This window comes from Apteryx rowi, unplaced genomic scaffold (assembly GCF_003343035.1).
Source record: "Apteryx rowi isolate R43461 unplaced genomic scaffold, aptRow1 scaffold_177, whole genome shotgun sequence".
Classification (NCBI taxonomy): domain Eukaryota; kingdom Metazoa; phylum Chordata; class Aves; order Apterygiformes; family Apterygidae; genus Apteryx; species Apteryx rowi.
In genome coordinates, this window is record NW_020448052.1 from 881,993 (window position 1) to 896,092 (window position 14,100).

Below are 14,100 nucleotides of genomic sequence, written 5' to 3' on the forward strand. Positions count from 1 at the left end.
CAACTTAAATGCTCACTGAAAATCTGTTCCTTGTTAAGCAAAAGAAGAAAAGTTTTGATGTTCTGCCAGGGCTATTTTGCAGGGATAAGATCAGTTTTTTAAACTGCTAATCACTAATATTTTTATTAACTGTGCATATCTAAAAACCTTCTACAGTATAGAAAATAGTATAAAAATGCAGAAAGATGAATGAAAAATTCCAACCATACAAATAAATTATAAATATAGAACATCATTTTTTCTCTAATCAAACTAAACTTTCTCTTTTTTAGCAAATTGAATTGTTCTAACAAAATGTATTGTTTAGTAATTATGAAAGTATCTTAATTTAAAATGCATTATTTATTTATTTATTTGGAGCTGCTCTCTCTTCTTTATTGTATTCTGGTTTTGGAAGATAAATTGCTGGACAAAATTCTTCTCTTCTTCATGTTTCTTGACTTCAGGCTGAACACAACCATGCATGTTCAGCCTTTTAGATTCTGAAGAGCTGTTCATCCTCACCCTATAGATTCTGTCAGTGAAGATCTGTAGTTACTTTCCTCAGGAGAAAGAGTAAATTACACAACTCTAATTCCTGTTCTCTGGAGATATTATTAAATACAGATCTTCCTCTATCTTTCCCCTATTACTTATATTAGGGTTTTTCCTTTTAGTTTATTAGAAGGGCATTTTGTACATCTAAAAATATCCTTTGGCTTAGGATTTATCAGCTGTGTCTTCCACAGTGATATGCACTTTATGCTCTCAGTAAGTCTTTAAAATCTTGTTTTGAATGTTCTCTTTTGAAGAGTGCTCTATCACCTGTGTCAGATCATGAAAACCCAGGATCTGTATTTAATTCTACTTTTGTACAGTGAATATTTCAGGTGAGTATTTAACACGACTTCATATGTAACCAGCAGTTTGAGCCATATATTCTTTTCTAGATGCCAGTGTACACCTTAGCTAATGATGCACTTGTACTGCTATTCCACATGCTGAGTCACCCAGTATTGTATTTTTTAACTGTGATATTGGAGATGTAATCCAAAATAAGTCTCCTGCAGAAAACACTGAGAGCAAAGCTGCAAAATGTTGTAATGACTGCTTAATACTGCACATCTATTAGTGTGCCCATTTATTTTCATTTAATACACATTGTATCCACGATTCATACTGGAAAACAATGGGTCAGTGAACAAATCAGCTGTTCCATATTTGTACAGTAAAATTTCAGTGCATAGTGTGATAATTTTACACCTTTAATCCCTTTTACAGCTCTCTTTGATAGGACTAAAATAAAAACATGCAGGAAAATAAACAATGATTTCTAAAGACTAAGATAATGGAAGGGGATGAGTCTATTTTATTAAAGGTGAAGCCATATGAATTCATTTATTCCTAAGAAAACATTAGTTTTCTTCACAAGGTAGAAAATGTTAGCTAGTTATTATAATGCTTTCAACTTGGAAAATTTAGGAGCGCTTGCACCAAGGTTTGTGCTATTTTGCCGAAGACACCACTTCACCTTCTCCCAACCACTTTACAGGCAATCTCTCTTCAGAAACCTGGGTTGCAAGAATACAAATATGGGAGCAGTGGGCTTCAAATAATGGTTGGGTGTAATCTTCTAATGGATGCTGCTACTGCTTTGTCATGTTGTTGTTGTTTTTATGTAACCAAGAGGACATTTTTGGGGTGCAGGGATTTACAGTTTATATTCATTCTTTGCTATCATCTACTGCCGTTCGCTGGCTTTACCTTTTATACTTACAGCCTGAATATTTTGGGTTAAACTGATGGCAAAGGTGGTCTTGAAATACTCAGCTCTTTCTTTAGCTCCTATTCTGAGGTCATGATTAAAGTACTCATGAAGGTATTCAAAACAGATATATCAAACAGCAGATAAAATATGCATAGAAAAATAACAAGTAGAAAATGGTAATGTGATTTACTGCAATATTCAAATGAGGTCATCATTTTCTGTGTAATTTTTAAGTGTTGTGTATAAAGATTAAAATGTTAATCTTTTCTAATCTGTAGTTATAAAAGACAAGTATTCATTATCACTATGTTTAATTTATGTGAACTTTCATTATAGAAAAAGTCAGATAAAGTATTGGAGCACTTTCTATTTTATCAGGCTACTACACTGATAACCCTGCTTTTTGTAAACAAAAAAAGGGAATCTTATTTTGAATATTCTAAAGGTTTTTTTTTTTTTTTTTAATTCCAGTTAAGTAACTGAATTTTCCTCCCTCTAGAAGAACACCTAGAGAGCAATAGCAAAGTAATTCTATTCTCAGTAGGAAAAAAATGGAGATTAGCTATGTCAAGTATTCCAGTTTTATTTATTTTATTGCTATAACAATAAAAAGGGTTAAATTTTAAAGATTTTTTTTTAAAATCTATACTTGTTTAAACTGATGCAGCTCCACTGCCTCCCATGGAGCAGTTTCATTTGGACCATTTCATATCTAAGACATTAAAAGGATCACTTAAAGTATTTCTTTCAATTGAAGTAAAACTGTATGCACGGTTGATTTATTGTTTTTCATTATTATTCCTGTCAGTTGTGCAACTGTATCCATACTTTAAGCAACTTGTCTCATTCTTTCCTCCATTACAGATCGAAGTAGTCAATACTTTCAAGAGTGGCACTTCCTTTCAGGGGGCTCTAAGGAGACAGTCCTCCGTCACAAGCCAGACCCAGGATGTAACCAATATTTCTAGCCCTAGTCACGTATCGTTATCCAATGCTCTTTCCTCTCCTACCAGCACATCTGCTGCTGCGGCTGGGCGTGAGTGTGTATTCTTAATGCATCAGATCTACAGAGATGCCAACTTATGTAGCAGTCATTTGAGACTGAGCTACTTTGCCCTTTTCCATTTTGTCCTGTTATGTTTCTTAACTGACACATACCCAGACACAGCTAACAATTGTATTACTTTGTGTACAGTAGATACTCTCCAATATTCATTGCAAGTGCTGTTAACTTACTATTAGGGCAGGACTTTCTAGTCATTTTTTTTCAGTGTATGAAGATTCTGATTTTATTTGAGGTTTCTGTGTCATGTTTTCCTAATCTCATTAGATATATTTTCTATTACTTATAAAATATGTACTTTAAATAATCCTACCAAAATATTTATTAAGCAAAATACAGCTTATCAGATAAAAGAACATTCCATCTGGAATCCTGTATACAATATAGGTCACTCATGTTCAAGAAAGATATATTCAAAGTGGCACAGGTACAGAGAAGACTCCCTAGGAATGAATAAGGAAATAGAGGATCTAACTTACGATGCAAGGCTAAAGAATTAAGGTTTACATGAATGATGAAAGCATAGAACTGTTATCTCTGAATTCAGTGGGAGGTAAGCATTGAGGAAGGAGGGAGCTAGGCAAGTTAAAGGACAGTGTTGACACAACAGAATAAATATGGCAACAAATAAATTTATCTTAGCAAAAAGTAGCAGGTTTCTAAACATAAATCCTGAAACAACTTTCTTCTAGATGCAAGTGAAGCATCTAGTGAAGAGTTACTGAAGCAAAAGAAAAAATTATAAAAGGACTAATAAGAAGGAGCTTCTTCACTAACAGTAAAATGGATTCAGTAGCCCAGGAAGATTCTTCCAGATCTAACTTTATGTTTCTATTTGTATTTTTTTGGGACTATAAATATAACCATTTTGTTTTACAGTGTTGTCAGCATTAAAAAAACAGTTAAATTTATGGAACTCACTTTACAAGTTTGTTACTTTACAAAATAATGCAATACATTCTTCATTCAATGTTTAGTGAAAAGTTGGGCCAAACATTCAACAAGTCAGGTTCTGGCAGACGAGAGAGAGAAATAAAATTTTAGAGCTCCTAAAAAAAAGGAAGGCTTCCCATTCCATTTGTGTGTAATCACTTCCAGTATTTCAATGTCAAGCATAAGAAATTTTAGAAATCTGTTATTAGCTTTAAAAGTCAAAGTAGCAACTTTACTTTTTCTCAGAACCCGAAGTACCATTAAGGTTGCAACTTAAGCAGGTGCTGTCTGGAGAAAATATGCATCTTTTTCTCTTTTTTCTTGGTGGAAATTCGGCCCGCTTTTACTCAAAAACTGTCAGCCATTTCAGTGCAGCAGCATAAGAAGCAAAGAGCTAGAGCTGAGGGCCCCTCCTGTGCCGCAGGCACTGTAACCTGCTTCTGATTACTCAGAGCCCCAGTCCCCTCATTTCCGTGTTGAGCACAACACAACCTGCACACAAACCAAGCCTTTGAGCCAGTGAACAGTTTCCCATAATAATGCTTCTGTGTTCCCTAAGAAAACAGAGGAGCAACTCATTCTGCTGTGGGCTTAAAATGTTTCAACAGTGTTTATTTTTAAAATTGGCACTTAAAGGTAATTATTCATCTTGTTTTCACCAGAAAATTAGCTCCTGTTTGAGATCTCTTCTAGAACCTGAAAAAAATTTTCCTAATTCAAATTTCATAAAAATAGGGTATGTTTTTGTGAACTGGCATTTTCTGTGAAAATTTCAGTTGCAAGATTCACACCTAGTTCTACTTTCAGCTCCTTGCTTAAAATGTATGTAGTGGGACAGAACTGATTTCTTGCCTTTTAACTGCTCAGAGTGAATTAACCCCCAAATCATTACTTTCCTCCTTTGGGGACAAGGGGCAATAACAGGGATAACTGTACCTCAGATTTTGAAGCCATTACTTTCCCTGTCTTCAGGAATCTTAAAAAGTACTGCATATGCAGATATATTATGGGGAGTTTCAAGGGAAAACCACAGATATGGTTGCCTTAAAGGGTACTGCAAAGACAGAAGGGCAGAGTACTTGAGAGAGCCCAATACACGATATTGTGAAGAGGATTCATTTTCAGAGGCATGAAAATGCACATTCCAGCAGTCAGGATACTTCCGGTGCCATTTTGGGGGCCCAAACTGGGTAATGATAGGCTGTGTCAACAAGAGCGTACAGGTTTAAGTTCATAGAGCTCTTGTGCAGTGCTTTGCTAGTTGCTTAGCTTTTTAAAATGTAGTTTATTGTGACATCTCGCCAACCTCTGACAAGGGAAACAAATATAACAAAAACAACTGGCTTGTCCAAAACTATACACCACCTTGGAGGGAAGAAGTTGTGTTTTCAGTCCATACTGGGCTATCTAAATCTGACAGGCTTGGAAGTCTTAATTTGAGTTTCAGGATTTTTTATTTATAAAGGTGATTTGTATATTATTTCACTGAAAATTAAGTAGGCTACTTTGGGTTGTTGTTCTTTACCAACTTCTGTGGATTGACAGTAACATTTTGAAATAAAAAATATACTTTTTGCTATTATTTTGGGGAAAGATTAATCCAATGTTTGATTCATCAAGACATGAAAACATTCTTCCAATTTATAGATTTATTAATAGTTAAACAGAAGGGTAGCATATGCTTAAAAATAAACCTGAATGTCAAATACTGCCGCATCTATAGTATTTTGTGAAATGGATTAGCAAGTCTTTACCTGAAATTTTCAACCATTCATAGATATGTGCACATTCAAATCTTTCAAATGGTTGCAAAATACCTTAAAAGCAATTTACACAAAGAAATACTTATTAGAGTACTACAGTTTCCCCAGTTATGCTGCTACTGATTAGCTGTCATAGTGTGTTAGCCAATAACAAATTACGCATTTCAGGATGTCAGCATTAATGGATAACAATAAAGTTCATATTATGAGTCTCTTATCTCTCTTGAAAAACCTTGCAGCTTTAAAAAAATCATAATATAGTTTTCTGCAAATGGAAAACAAAAAAACACAATATAGAAAAGTTATTTACATGCAAATTAAATATGCACATATAAAACTACTGGAAATGAAAACATGGTAAAAGTAAAGCTCTATATGCAATATAGTCTTTGACCATGTTTTCAGGTTTTGTTATATTGTATGCATGTACATACACACACATATACACACATAATTTCTTATCACTGGAAACCTGTTACGCTACAGGGTTAAAAGTGGTTTTAGATATCAGGCTCTCCCTGAGATCCTTACCAGTTTTTGTGGATTTAAAATAACATTTTGAAATTTAAGAATATCTATTTTATATGTATTTCTTTCTATATTGGGAAAACAAAATCGGCTCCAGTGGGGCAACAGAGCATCTTTTTTTTCCTTTAAAGCTCAGAGTTAATAAAACAGAAGGCTAGATTGTGCTTAAAATTAAGTCCATGTTTAAGCCTTTGCTAGATCATGGATTAATTAAGTAGATGATGAATAAGTAGATCTAACTGTACACAAAGTAAACAAGTTATTCTTTATCCTAATCTATTTATTATCCAGTTCTCAAATGTTGCTTATATTATCAGTAGGTAAGCCTTCTGAGAGAATAGTTTCAAATTTTCCTAGCAAGATGCATATTTAATATTCCTTTGTACCTGCTGTTCCTCTTTCCCTTCATTCTCATAATTAATACCATTCCTAAATGGAGGCATGTGGAAACTGCAAGTCTCTTGACAAAAAAAGCCCGTTCTTCTTGTAATTTAAAAATATTCCAAAGTGTAGGAAACATTGCAAACTCCCACCCCCGCCTCCCACGAAAGACAGCCTCCCAAATCTGCTATCTGCAGTAGTTTCTGTATTGGCAAGTTGCTTTTTCTTTATTCTGTTGCGGTCCGTCATTTTTGTCTGAGATTTTTGGAGGTGAATATTTCACTGAATCAGTTACAATTTTTATTATATAAATCTAGCAGCAGTGGCCCCAAGCAAGCCACTGTAAAGATGATACAGAAAAGACAGGCAATGACAAGTCTAAACTTTCTAGCAGACAATTAAAATCTTAACAAATGATCACAAAATATTCAGTGTTTTTCCATCATACAGCTCTCTGAAGTATTCTTTATTGCGTTCAAGCAAAAGGACACAGCATCTTAAGTCATCTCTTAAGGCTGTATTTTGGTCAAGTTTCACTTTTGGGGGGAAGGATGCTAAGGTCCAAAGTGGGACTAATTCTCATATGAAAACAGCTTTTTTCCTTCTCCCTTTAATTAAAAAATAGCTGAAACTGGTCACACCTGTGAAGGAACTACCCTTCACAGGTAAAGCCTCACCTATGCAACACTCACCTCAGAGTGGCACAGCGGCATGAGCACCTGCAAATTATGTCAGAAACTGTAACGCAAGACATTCAGCAAGCTTAATTCTAGTGAATACTAGAGTAGATTTATTTTCTAATAAATAATTTTAAAGTGTTCAGCTTAACTAATTGTGATCTATTCTACATTACAATCAGGCTTTTATATCAAGAAAAATTATTTACTATTTAGAAGCTTTTGGTTTTGTAGATTCCTTACATACTTATTTTTCTATAAATATAATCACCGTTCAGCTGGACAGCCTTTATAATTAAAACATAAGATAAAATCTTAAGTTTGGATCAAATTTTCTGTGTTCACACTCATGAAGAAAAATGGGAACAAGCTTCTTAAAAAGCCCCAAACTGTATTCTAATTCAATAAATGCTAAGGCAAAGATTACTGTCCAATATTGACCTGCATTCAGATCCTGGGCCAAGTCAAATGGGAATACCAGCCTTATAGAAATTGTCAATTGTTTTCTATAACAATGTGGTTTAACTGTCACCTGAGGAAACCGAACAAGCAGAATTTGACTTTAAATGAAATCCACATCTAAAAGTGTGTTTATAAATGTTGCCTCATTTGGGAACATCTTTGAACTGTTAGCTGGCATCTGAACAGAGATATCATACTAAAGCTTAGAGGTTCCCACAGATTATTACAAAGATTTCAGAATCATACTGGGATATGTAAGATCAAAAACAAATTCTGTACATCTTCCCTTACAGAAGCTAACTAGGTTTAAAGTTTAAATACAAAACCAAATCCTCAACTGGAGATGCAGCATGGCAATAAGATTTTGACTCTTAACATAGAAATAATTTCTTTAGAAGGGTTATATAATAAAATATCTGGGCTTTGTCAAATCTGATAGAAAAATGCCAGGCTCCATAATTTTGTAACAACCCTAAAATCAGTTAAAGAAGAGATGCTATGGAGACTACATGTTCTGCATACAGTTCTGATCTCATGCTCTAAAATTCAGTGGAGTAATAACCATGTGAAACTTCCATGAAATCAGAATCAGGCCTGAGGATTTTGCAATATATGTAGCTATTCTATTCTCCCCTTGCTACATGTAGTTTGAATTTCAGCATCCCCTACTGGATTTATTGTATTTTTATGTAGAAAGAGAGTAGCACAGATAATGTTATGTATCTGGTTCAGTCAGCAGAAACCTAGAAAATATTATTTGTGTAAAGTTTACAGTTTTTTATTTTATCTTTGAATTTGCTCAACTACTGCCTCATACAATCCGGAACATATTAGTCACAGCATTTACAGGTGACTCCAACACATAAAATATCTCCTCCTGTGGATGCCTGATCTGATATTACTCACCTAAAACTGTAAGGATTCAAAAATAAACTGTAACAAGTATACTGAAGATATGCCTTCTATTTAAATCTTTATATATACTTTAGTACTTGACCAAACTCTCTTACATTTGCATAGATAGTCTTGATATAGAATAGTATCAGATACACTAAAAGTTGGCATCTCTTTGCAAAATTGACCTCTTGTTTACAATTTTATACTAATCACCTTACTGATCTTTCAGTATTGAATTTATTTGCTTTTGCAGTGCCCTACTCTCTACTGTCTGAATATTAAATGTGTTTGTTTTCCCAGAGGGCTAGAGAACATTGGACAAAAGGGTTCAGCAGGAGAGAGTGAAATAAAAAGAGGTTGTGAGTCTTTAACCTTGAGCCTGAAATGAATGTGAACCAAACTCAAGATACTTGGCTTAAAAGAAGCCAGGTAAACATTCGAGTATAAGCCCACACACTACCAACCATAATACTGCTGTTGATCCTAAACAGGCCTTGTGTATTTTGCCTAGACTGTTGTATTTAGGGGTGAGATTCTGAACTTCATCTTTTTCTTCTGATGGGGAAAAATTTATAATATCTAAAATTCTATTTCTTTTATTTTTGTTGCCTGATGCAGTATAATAAATCTAACTTTCAAGGTGGGATGAAACTGAAGAGTTTTTTCTATTACAGCTACAGAGAAGAAAGAAGTGGAAACTTATAGCCATGTCAAAAATGTCCTGAAGTGTTGTCCCCACAGTCTTTTGTTTAAAAGCAGTTCATTTTTTCTGTTGTCTCCATTACTGTGAGAAAAGGGAACTGTATCACACTGTTTGTCTTCCCTTGGCATTGTCAGTATCATAAGGAATCTCATTACATGAACTCCACATATTTCCTAATAAACCAACACTTACTAGGTTCTATCCATCATGGGTATGTCCCTGCTTTACATGCTGTACAGCTCTAACAACATTATATGAAGTTCAATAGCCTCATTTTATCTTCAGAAAGTAATCACACCAAATGGGCTTTGTTTCAGCAGAGCCCCTAAACATTTTTACACCACATGTTACTTCAAATAATCGTTAAGTTTAAGGATGTATTAAAAGAATCTGTTGCTGTTGGGCCATGTTACTAAATAATTTATTTTCAGTTCTTAGTTATAGTAGTGTTATTTTATATAAAAATGCCACCTTTGCAATTGGTGGACCTTCTACATTTGTTTCCACAAACATAATGAAAGAAACAAGTTTTTTTTTCCTGTAAGCAATAGATTGGCGGACAGACTATTCCCAAGATTTTGAATTACATTGTAATGCAGAAATTCTGTCACTGAATGAGGCAAAACACTAAAAAATAAACGTCTCCTTCCAAGATGCCAAGCTAAATCTGCAGAATTTACAGTAGGGGAGGGAGTTTCTATTTTAAGGGAAAAGTTAATGGAAAACAAATACACAACCCTGAAATTGTAGAGAGATTTTTAGAAAGAAGGTAGTTTTCTACAGCTCCTTAGTAAAGATCATTTATTAGAAAGTTAACTATATTTATGTGTTCTCAGCTTTAGGGACTTGCCCAAATTTGGCCCTTATATCACCATATAGCATTCAGAAGATGAACTACTAGTGATATCAGCATATCTAGCTAGTTTTAAGCTAATATTTCTAGAAAAAATCACACAGAAGGCACAATATGAAGAGCAAGTAGAAATTACACCAGTAGTATCTAAAGTTTCATGCAAGACTCAAACAGTCCATGCCAAAACTTTGCTTAAGATCTTCACACAAAGTGATACAACTGCTGGCTGATTGTGGGTTCTGCAATGATACCTTCAGCCTGCTGTGTAAACACATCTAGTCCATGCAAAAGATGCTAGTGTAGCGTTTTCTTCCAGTAGGTCATTAGTTCAAGCAGTAACAGTGGAGAGCACTGGATTCAGGTCATGGTAAGCAGGTTTTCAGAACTGGTTTTCAAATACTAACCTAAGGCTACAGTTTTCCCTAAGCTGTGTAAGAAAAGAGTGCTGTAGACTGACTAAAAGCTTGGTATTAAATGCATATTAGACCCTAAATCCTGGTATTAAATGCATTTTGGATACATAGTCTTTAGGACATTTAAAATCTGTGTTTATCCTATTGTATCCTTTTCTGAGTCTACTTCTGCAATCTAGTCTAAGCAGAATTCCCAGTGACTTCAGTGGTAGTTTTCCCTACTATGGAACTTGGTTGCTCCTTTGCTAACCTGTAGAGGCTTAAATACAGGTTTGTGTGACCTCCAGAAAAGCTTTACTTTCACTGAAAAACTTTACGAAATCTGTTCAAGAGTAATATGAAATTGCAAGTCTTCTCATTTAAATAAAATTTTAATTTGCATTTATTAAAAAAAATCCAGCTGGCAGACTAGAACCGAAGTCTGTGCAATAAGAGTGGCTGTATTTAAGAGAATGAAAGTGAGTATTTTATTCTAGTAGATAAAATATAGCAAACAACTGCAACTGAATGATAAGATGACTCATTTAAATAGCAGAAAAAATAGGTAGCTTTTTAGAAAATAATACCACGTCAGCCTATATTGTAAGCATGTTATAAAAAATGCCCTGATTTAAAATAGGGCAATCTAGTAACACGTTAAAGATTACCTTGAGAAACATTATTTTTTCATTGTTTAGACTATTCAACTTTGCATTTTAAAATACAAAATAGAAGGGCCTACATAATGTTTTAGTATGTCAGCTCTTCTCTTCAAATAGAGCTCAAATCCTATCTTCAGCAATGCAAACGAATCTCTTATCCCAGGCCGTCTGTTCACTGTACAAAACCATCACATACTACAGCACAATTCAAAGAGACTCCGCTCAGATAGAGCCCTGGTTTGTAATTCCAAGTGTTATGTCAAACAGGCGTTTGCTACACTATATGATCATAATGCATAAAATTTACTTTTTCTATCCTCCTGTTGTACCTCTGCCACCCTACTGAAATCTAGACTCTTCTAGCATCCCAAGACTTGGTCAGGCCATTTGTTACCACTCTGTTCCTAGTATTTCTAAAATAAGCAGTCACATGAATCTGCTTTTTGTACTGTGCCCTGCTGTTATAAAGTGTAATTACAAAGACAAGGGTGGGTAATTGGACTGATTGAGGCCATTTATTTGAAATTTTACATGACTCTCTTCTGCTACTAGCAGTCTGCCAATTAAAAGAATTAAAGCTTTAAAGATTAGTGGTGTATTGTGCCAAACAGTAACTTGCAGCATATTCACATGTAAAACAATATACATACCTACCACCAAACCATTTAAATGTGTGTGGAAAAGCTTTCACAATGCCTGCTTGCACCTTTTCTGCCTCTGCCTGTGTTTTGGTCTCCCCCCAAGAAATGCTAAAAATTCACTCATAAACTACATGGAAGTAGAAGGACAGAACTCATATTTAGTCATAAAACACCAACAGATCACATTTTTGCCATTCTGTTTTTTCCTCTCTGCCCCCCATCCAATCCGCACCTCTGCCCCCCAAGAAAGTTACGGTTTTCTCACTAGTAACAGGTAGCACAATCCTGCACTTCTTCTCAGAGCGAACAGGCCTCTGGGACGCAGGTAGCATCCCCCCTTCGCCCAGCCGCAGAGCACTAATTGTCCCCACTCTGCAAAGCCCCTCGAGCCACTCCTCACTTCCTGCTGCGAAAGCAACTTGGCACTGTCACTGACAGTCCAATGGGCTGCGCCTTGTAGTTGATTTTCACCTCTGTTCTTATTGTCAGGTAGTTAAAGACATCAGATTTATCCTGGCATAAGTTAGCTGACCTAAGACTGCATATATGGCATAAATTGTGTCGCTTTCAGGCTTTAATCTTACAAACAGTATTACAACTGAGACACAGAAAATGAAAGAACTTGCTGTTTAACAATGTAATTCAATTCAACCGCAAAATCAATACGTTATTTTATTACATGTTCTATATATATTAAAAAGTTAAATGGCTAGAACAGTGGGTCTATACTCGAGTGTTTACCTCACATATGCATGAAGGAAAACTGAAAGTTGGTTCAACAATACTATGTTCACATTATCCAGGCTTCCAAGTGTAGTTGTTGTGTGCAAGTTATCTCTGTTCATGTGGTAACTGTGACTTTTTTTTTTCCCCCTGTGGTAGCATGATTATGCTTAGTATTTTGTCTGCTTGGCTTTTTGTGCTCCTGGCTGCATTCACTTAGATTTTGCTTTAAAACATTTACATTACTTATAGTTTTTACATTTGGCTCCTGTGTGTCTCTCATATGTACCCATCCAACTTTGTCTGTGTTCTATGCTTTTCCGTTTGTGAAGTGTGATACGTTATGTGTAATGTTTTATTTAACAATACAAAGAGACTTTTTTAATTAAAAAAAAAGCCTTCCTACTTACTCACTGCAAAACTGTCAACATGCATGGTTTACATTTGCATTACAATTAACATGGCTTGTCTTTTACTAGGGATGTACCACACGAGTGGACGTTCGTTTTCTTTAACCAGTACTTCCCATCAGTTCTTTGATGGCTTTAAACTTGGTTTATTTTAACATTGCAGTTGATACAGATATTCAAAATGCACATAACTGAGCCACTCGTTTATGCATATAACATCCAGAGACTATGGACTTCAGCTGCCTGCACTGCCCTAACCATACGCTACATTTTTCACAAAGTATTCTCTAACGCAGTGTTGCCCTTTGGAGGTGCCACCTCTGACATCTCTTTCCTTTCTCCCCCCAGATCCGCGTCGTGAAGGCATTCCGTAGCTCTCTCTATGAAGGTTTAGAAAAACCAGAATCTAGAACCTCTATTCACAACTTTATGACTCATCCTGAGTTTAGGATAGAAGATTCCCAGCCCCACATCCCACTCATTGATGACACAGACCTAGAAGAAGACCCTGCTCTCAAGAAAAACTCAAGTCCACCATCTTCGCTGAACAAGAACAACAGTGCTATCGACAGTGGAATAAATCTTACAACTGATACAAGTAAATCAGCTACCTCTTCTAGTCCAGGAAGCCCAATACATAGCCTGGAGACATCACTTTAGCTGAAAAGGTCACTGCAAAAAAAAATAAATAAATAAAATTAAAAAAACAGCAACCGAAATATATAAATATATATATTAAAAACATTGCTGGCTGAAAAGCTGTTTGAACTCTTACTCGCTCTGAGACAAGTGAATGAATTGTTGATCACAATGGTTTTGGGGAAAGAATGAATGGCTGATTTACATACCCTCTCTTGTTCCCTTTCAGAAAAACAAAAACAAAAAAAAATCCTCCTGCATGAATGTACTGTACACTTCCAGCCCTTCTTTCTCTCTTTTTGTTTCTTTTTGTTTCTTTTTTTTTCCTCCTTAAGCAGGAACTGCAGAGGACTTCTTGCTGAGGCTATTTATCCAATTCACTGGTCTGTGAGTTTTTTGAAATGCTTGTGTGGCATGGACTCAGTTGTATAGATTAATTTAAATAACTTTTTTGAAGTTGCAAAGCTTAACTTGCACAGTAGATTTGCACCAGTTGGACAGAGGAACTTAAACATTTATGAGACTATATATAGAGATATATACATATAAGTATATACATAATTAATTATATATATGTATATATCTATCTATATATATATAGTTATATATATATAAAGTTTCTTTGT

At 35.1% G+C, this 14,100-nt stretch overlaps 1 protein-coding gene across 4 annotated transcripts in view; it reads left to right on the forward strand.

The window, feature by feature from the left end:
* ATP2B2 (ATPase plasma membrane Ca2+ transporting 2) overlaps positions 1-13,495 on the forward strand; it is a 180,197-nt gene extending 166,702 nt beyond the window's left edge. For all 4 annotated transcript variants that reach the window (XM_026061170.1, XM_026061168.1, XM_026061169.1 and 1 more), the window contains one exon: positions 13,184-13,495. In XM_026061170.1, coding sequence (XP_025916955.1) covers positions 13,184-13,495 — 312 coding nt within the window. The remainder of the gene's footprint in view (positions 1-13,183) is intronic.
* The last annotated feature ends 605 nt before the right edge of the window (positions 13,496-14,100 follow it).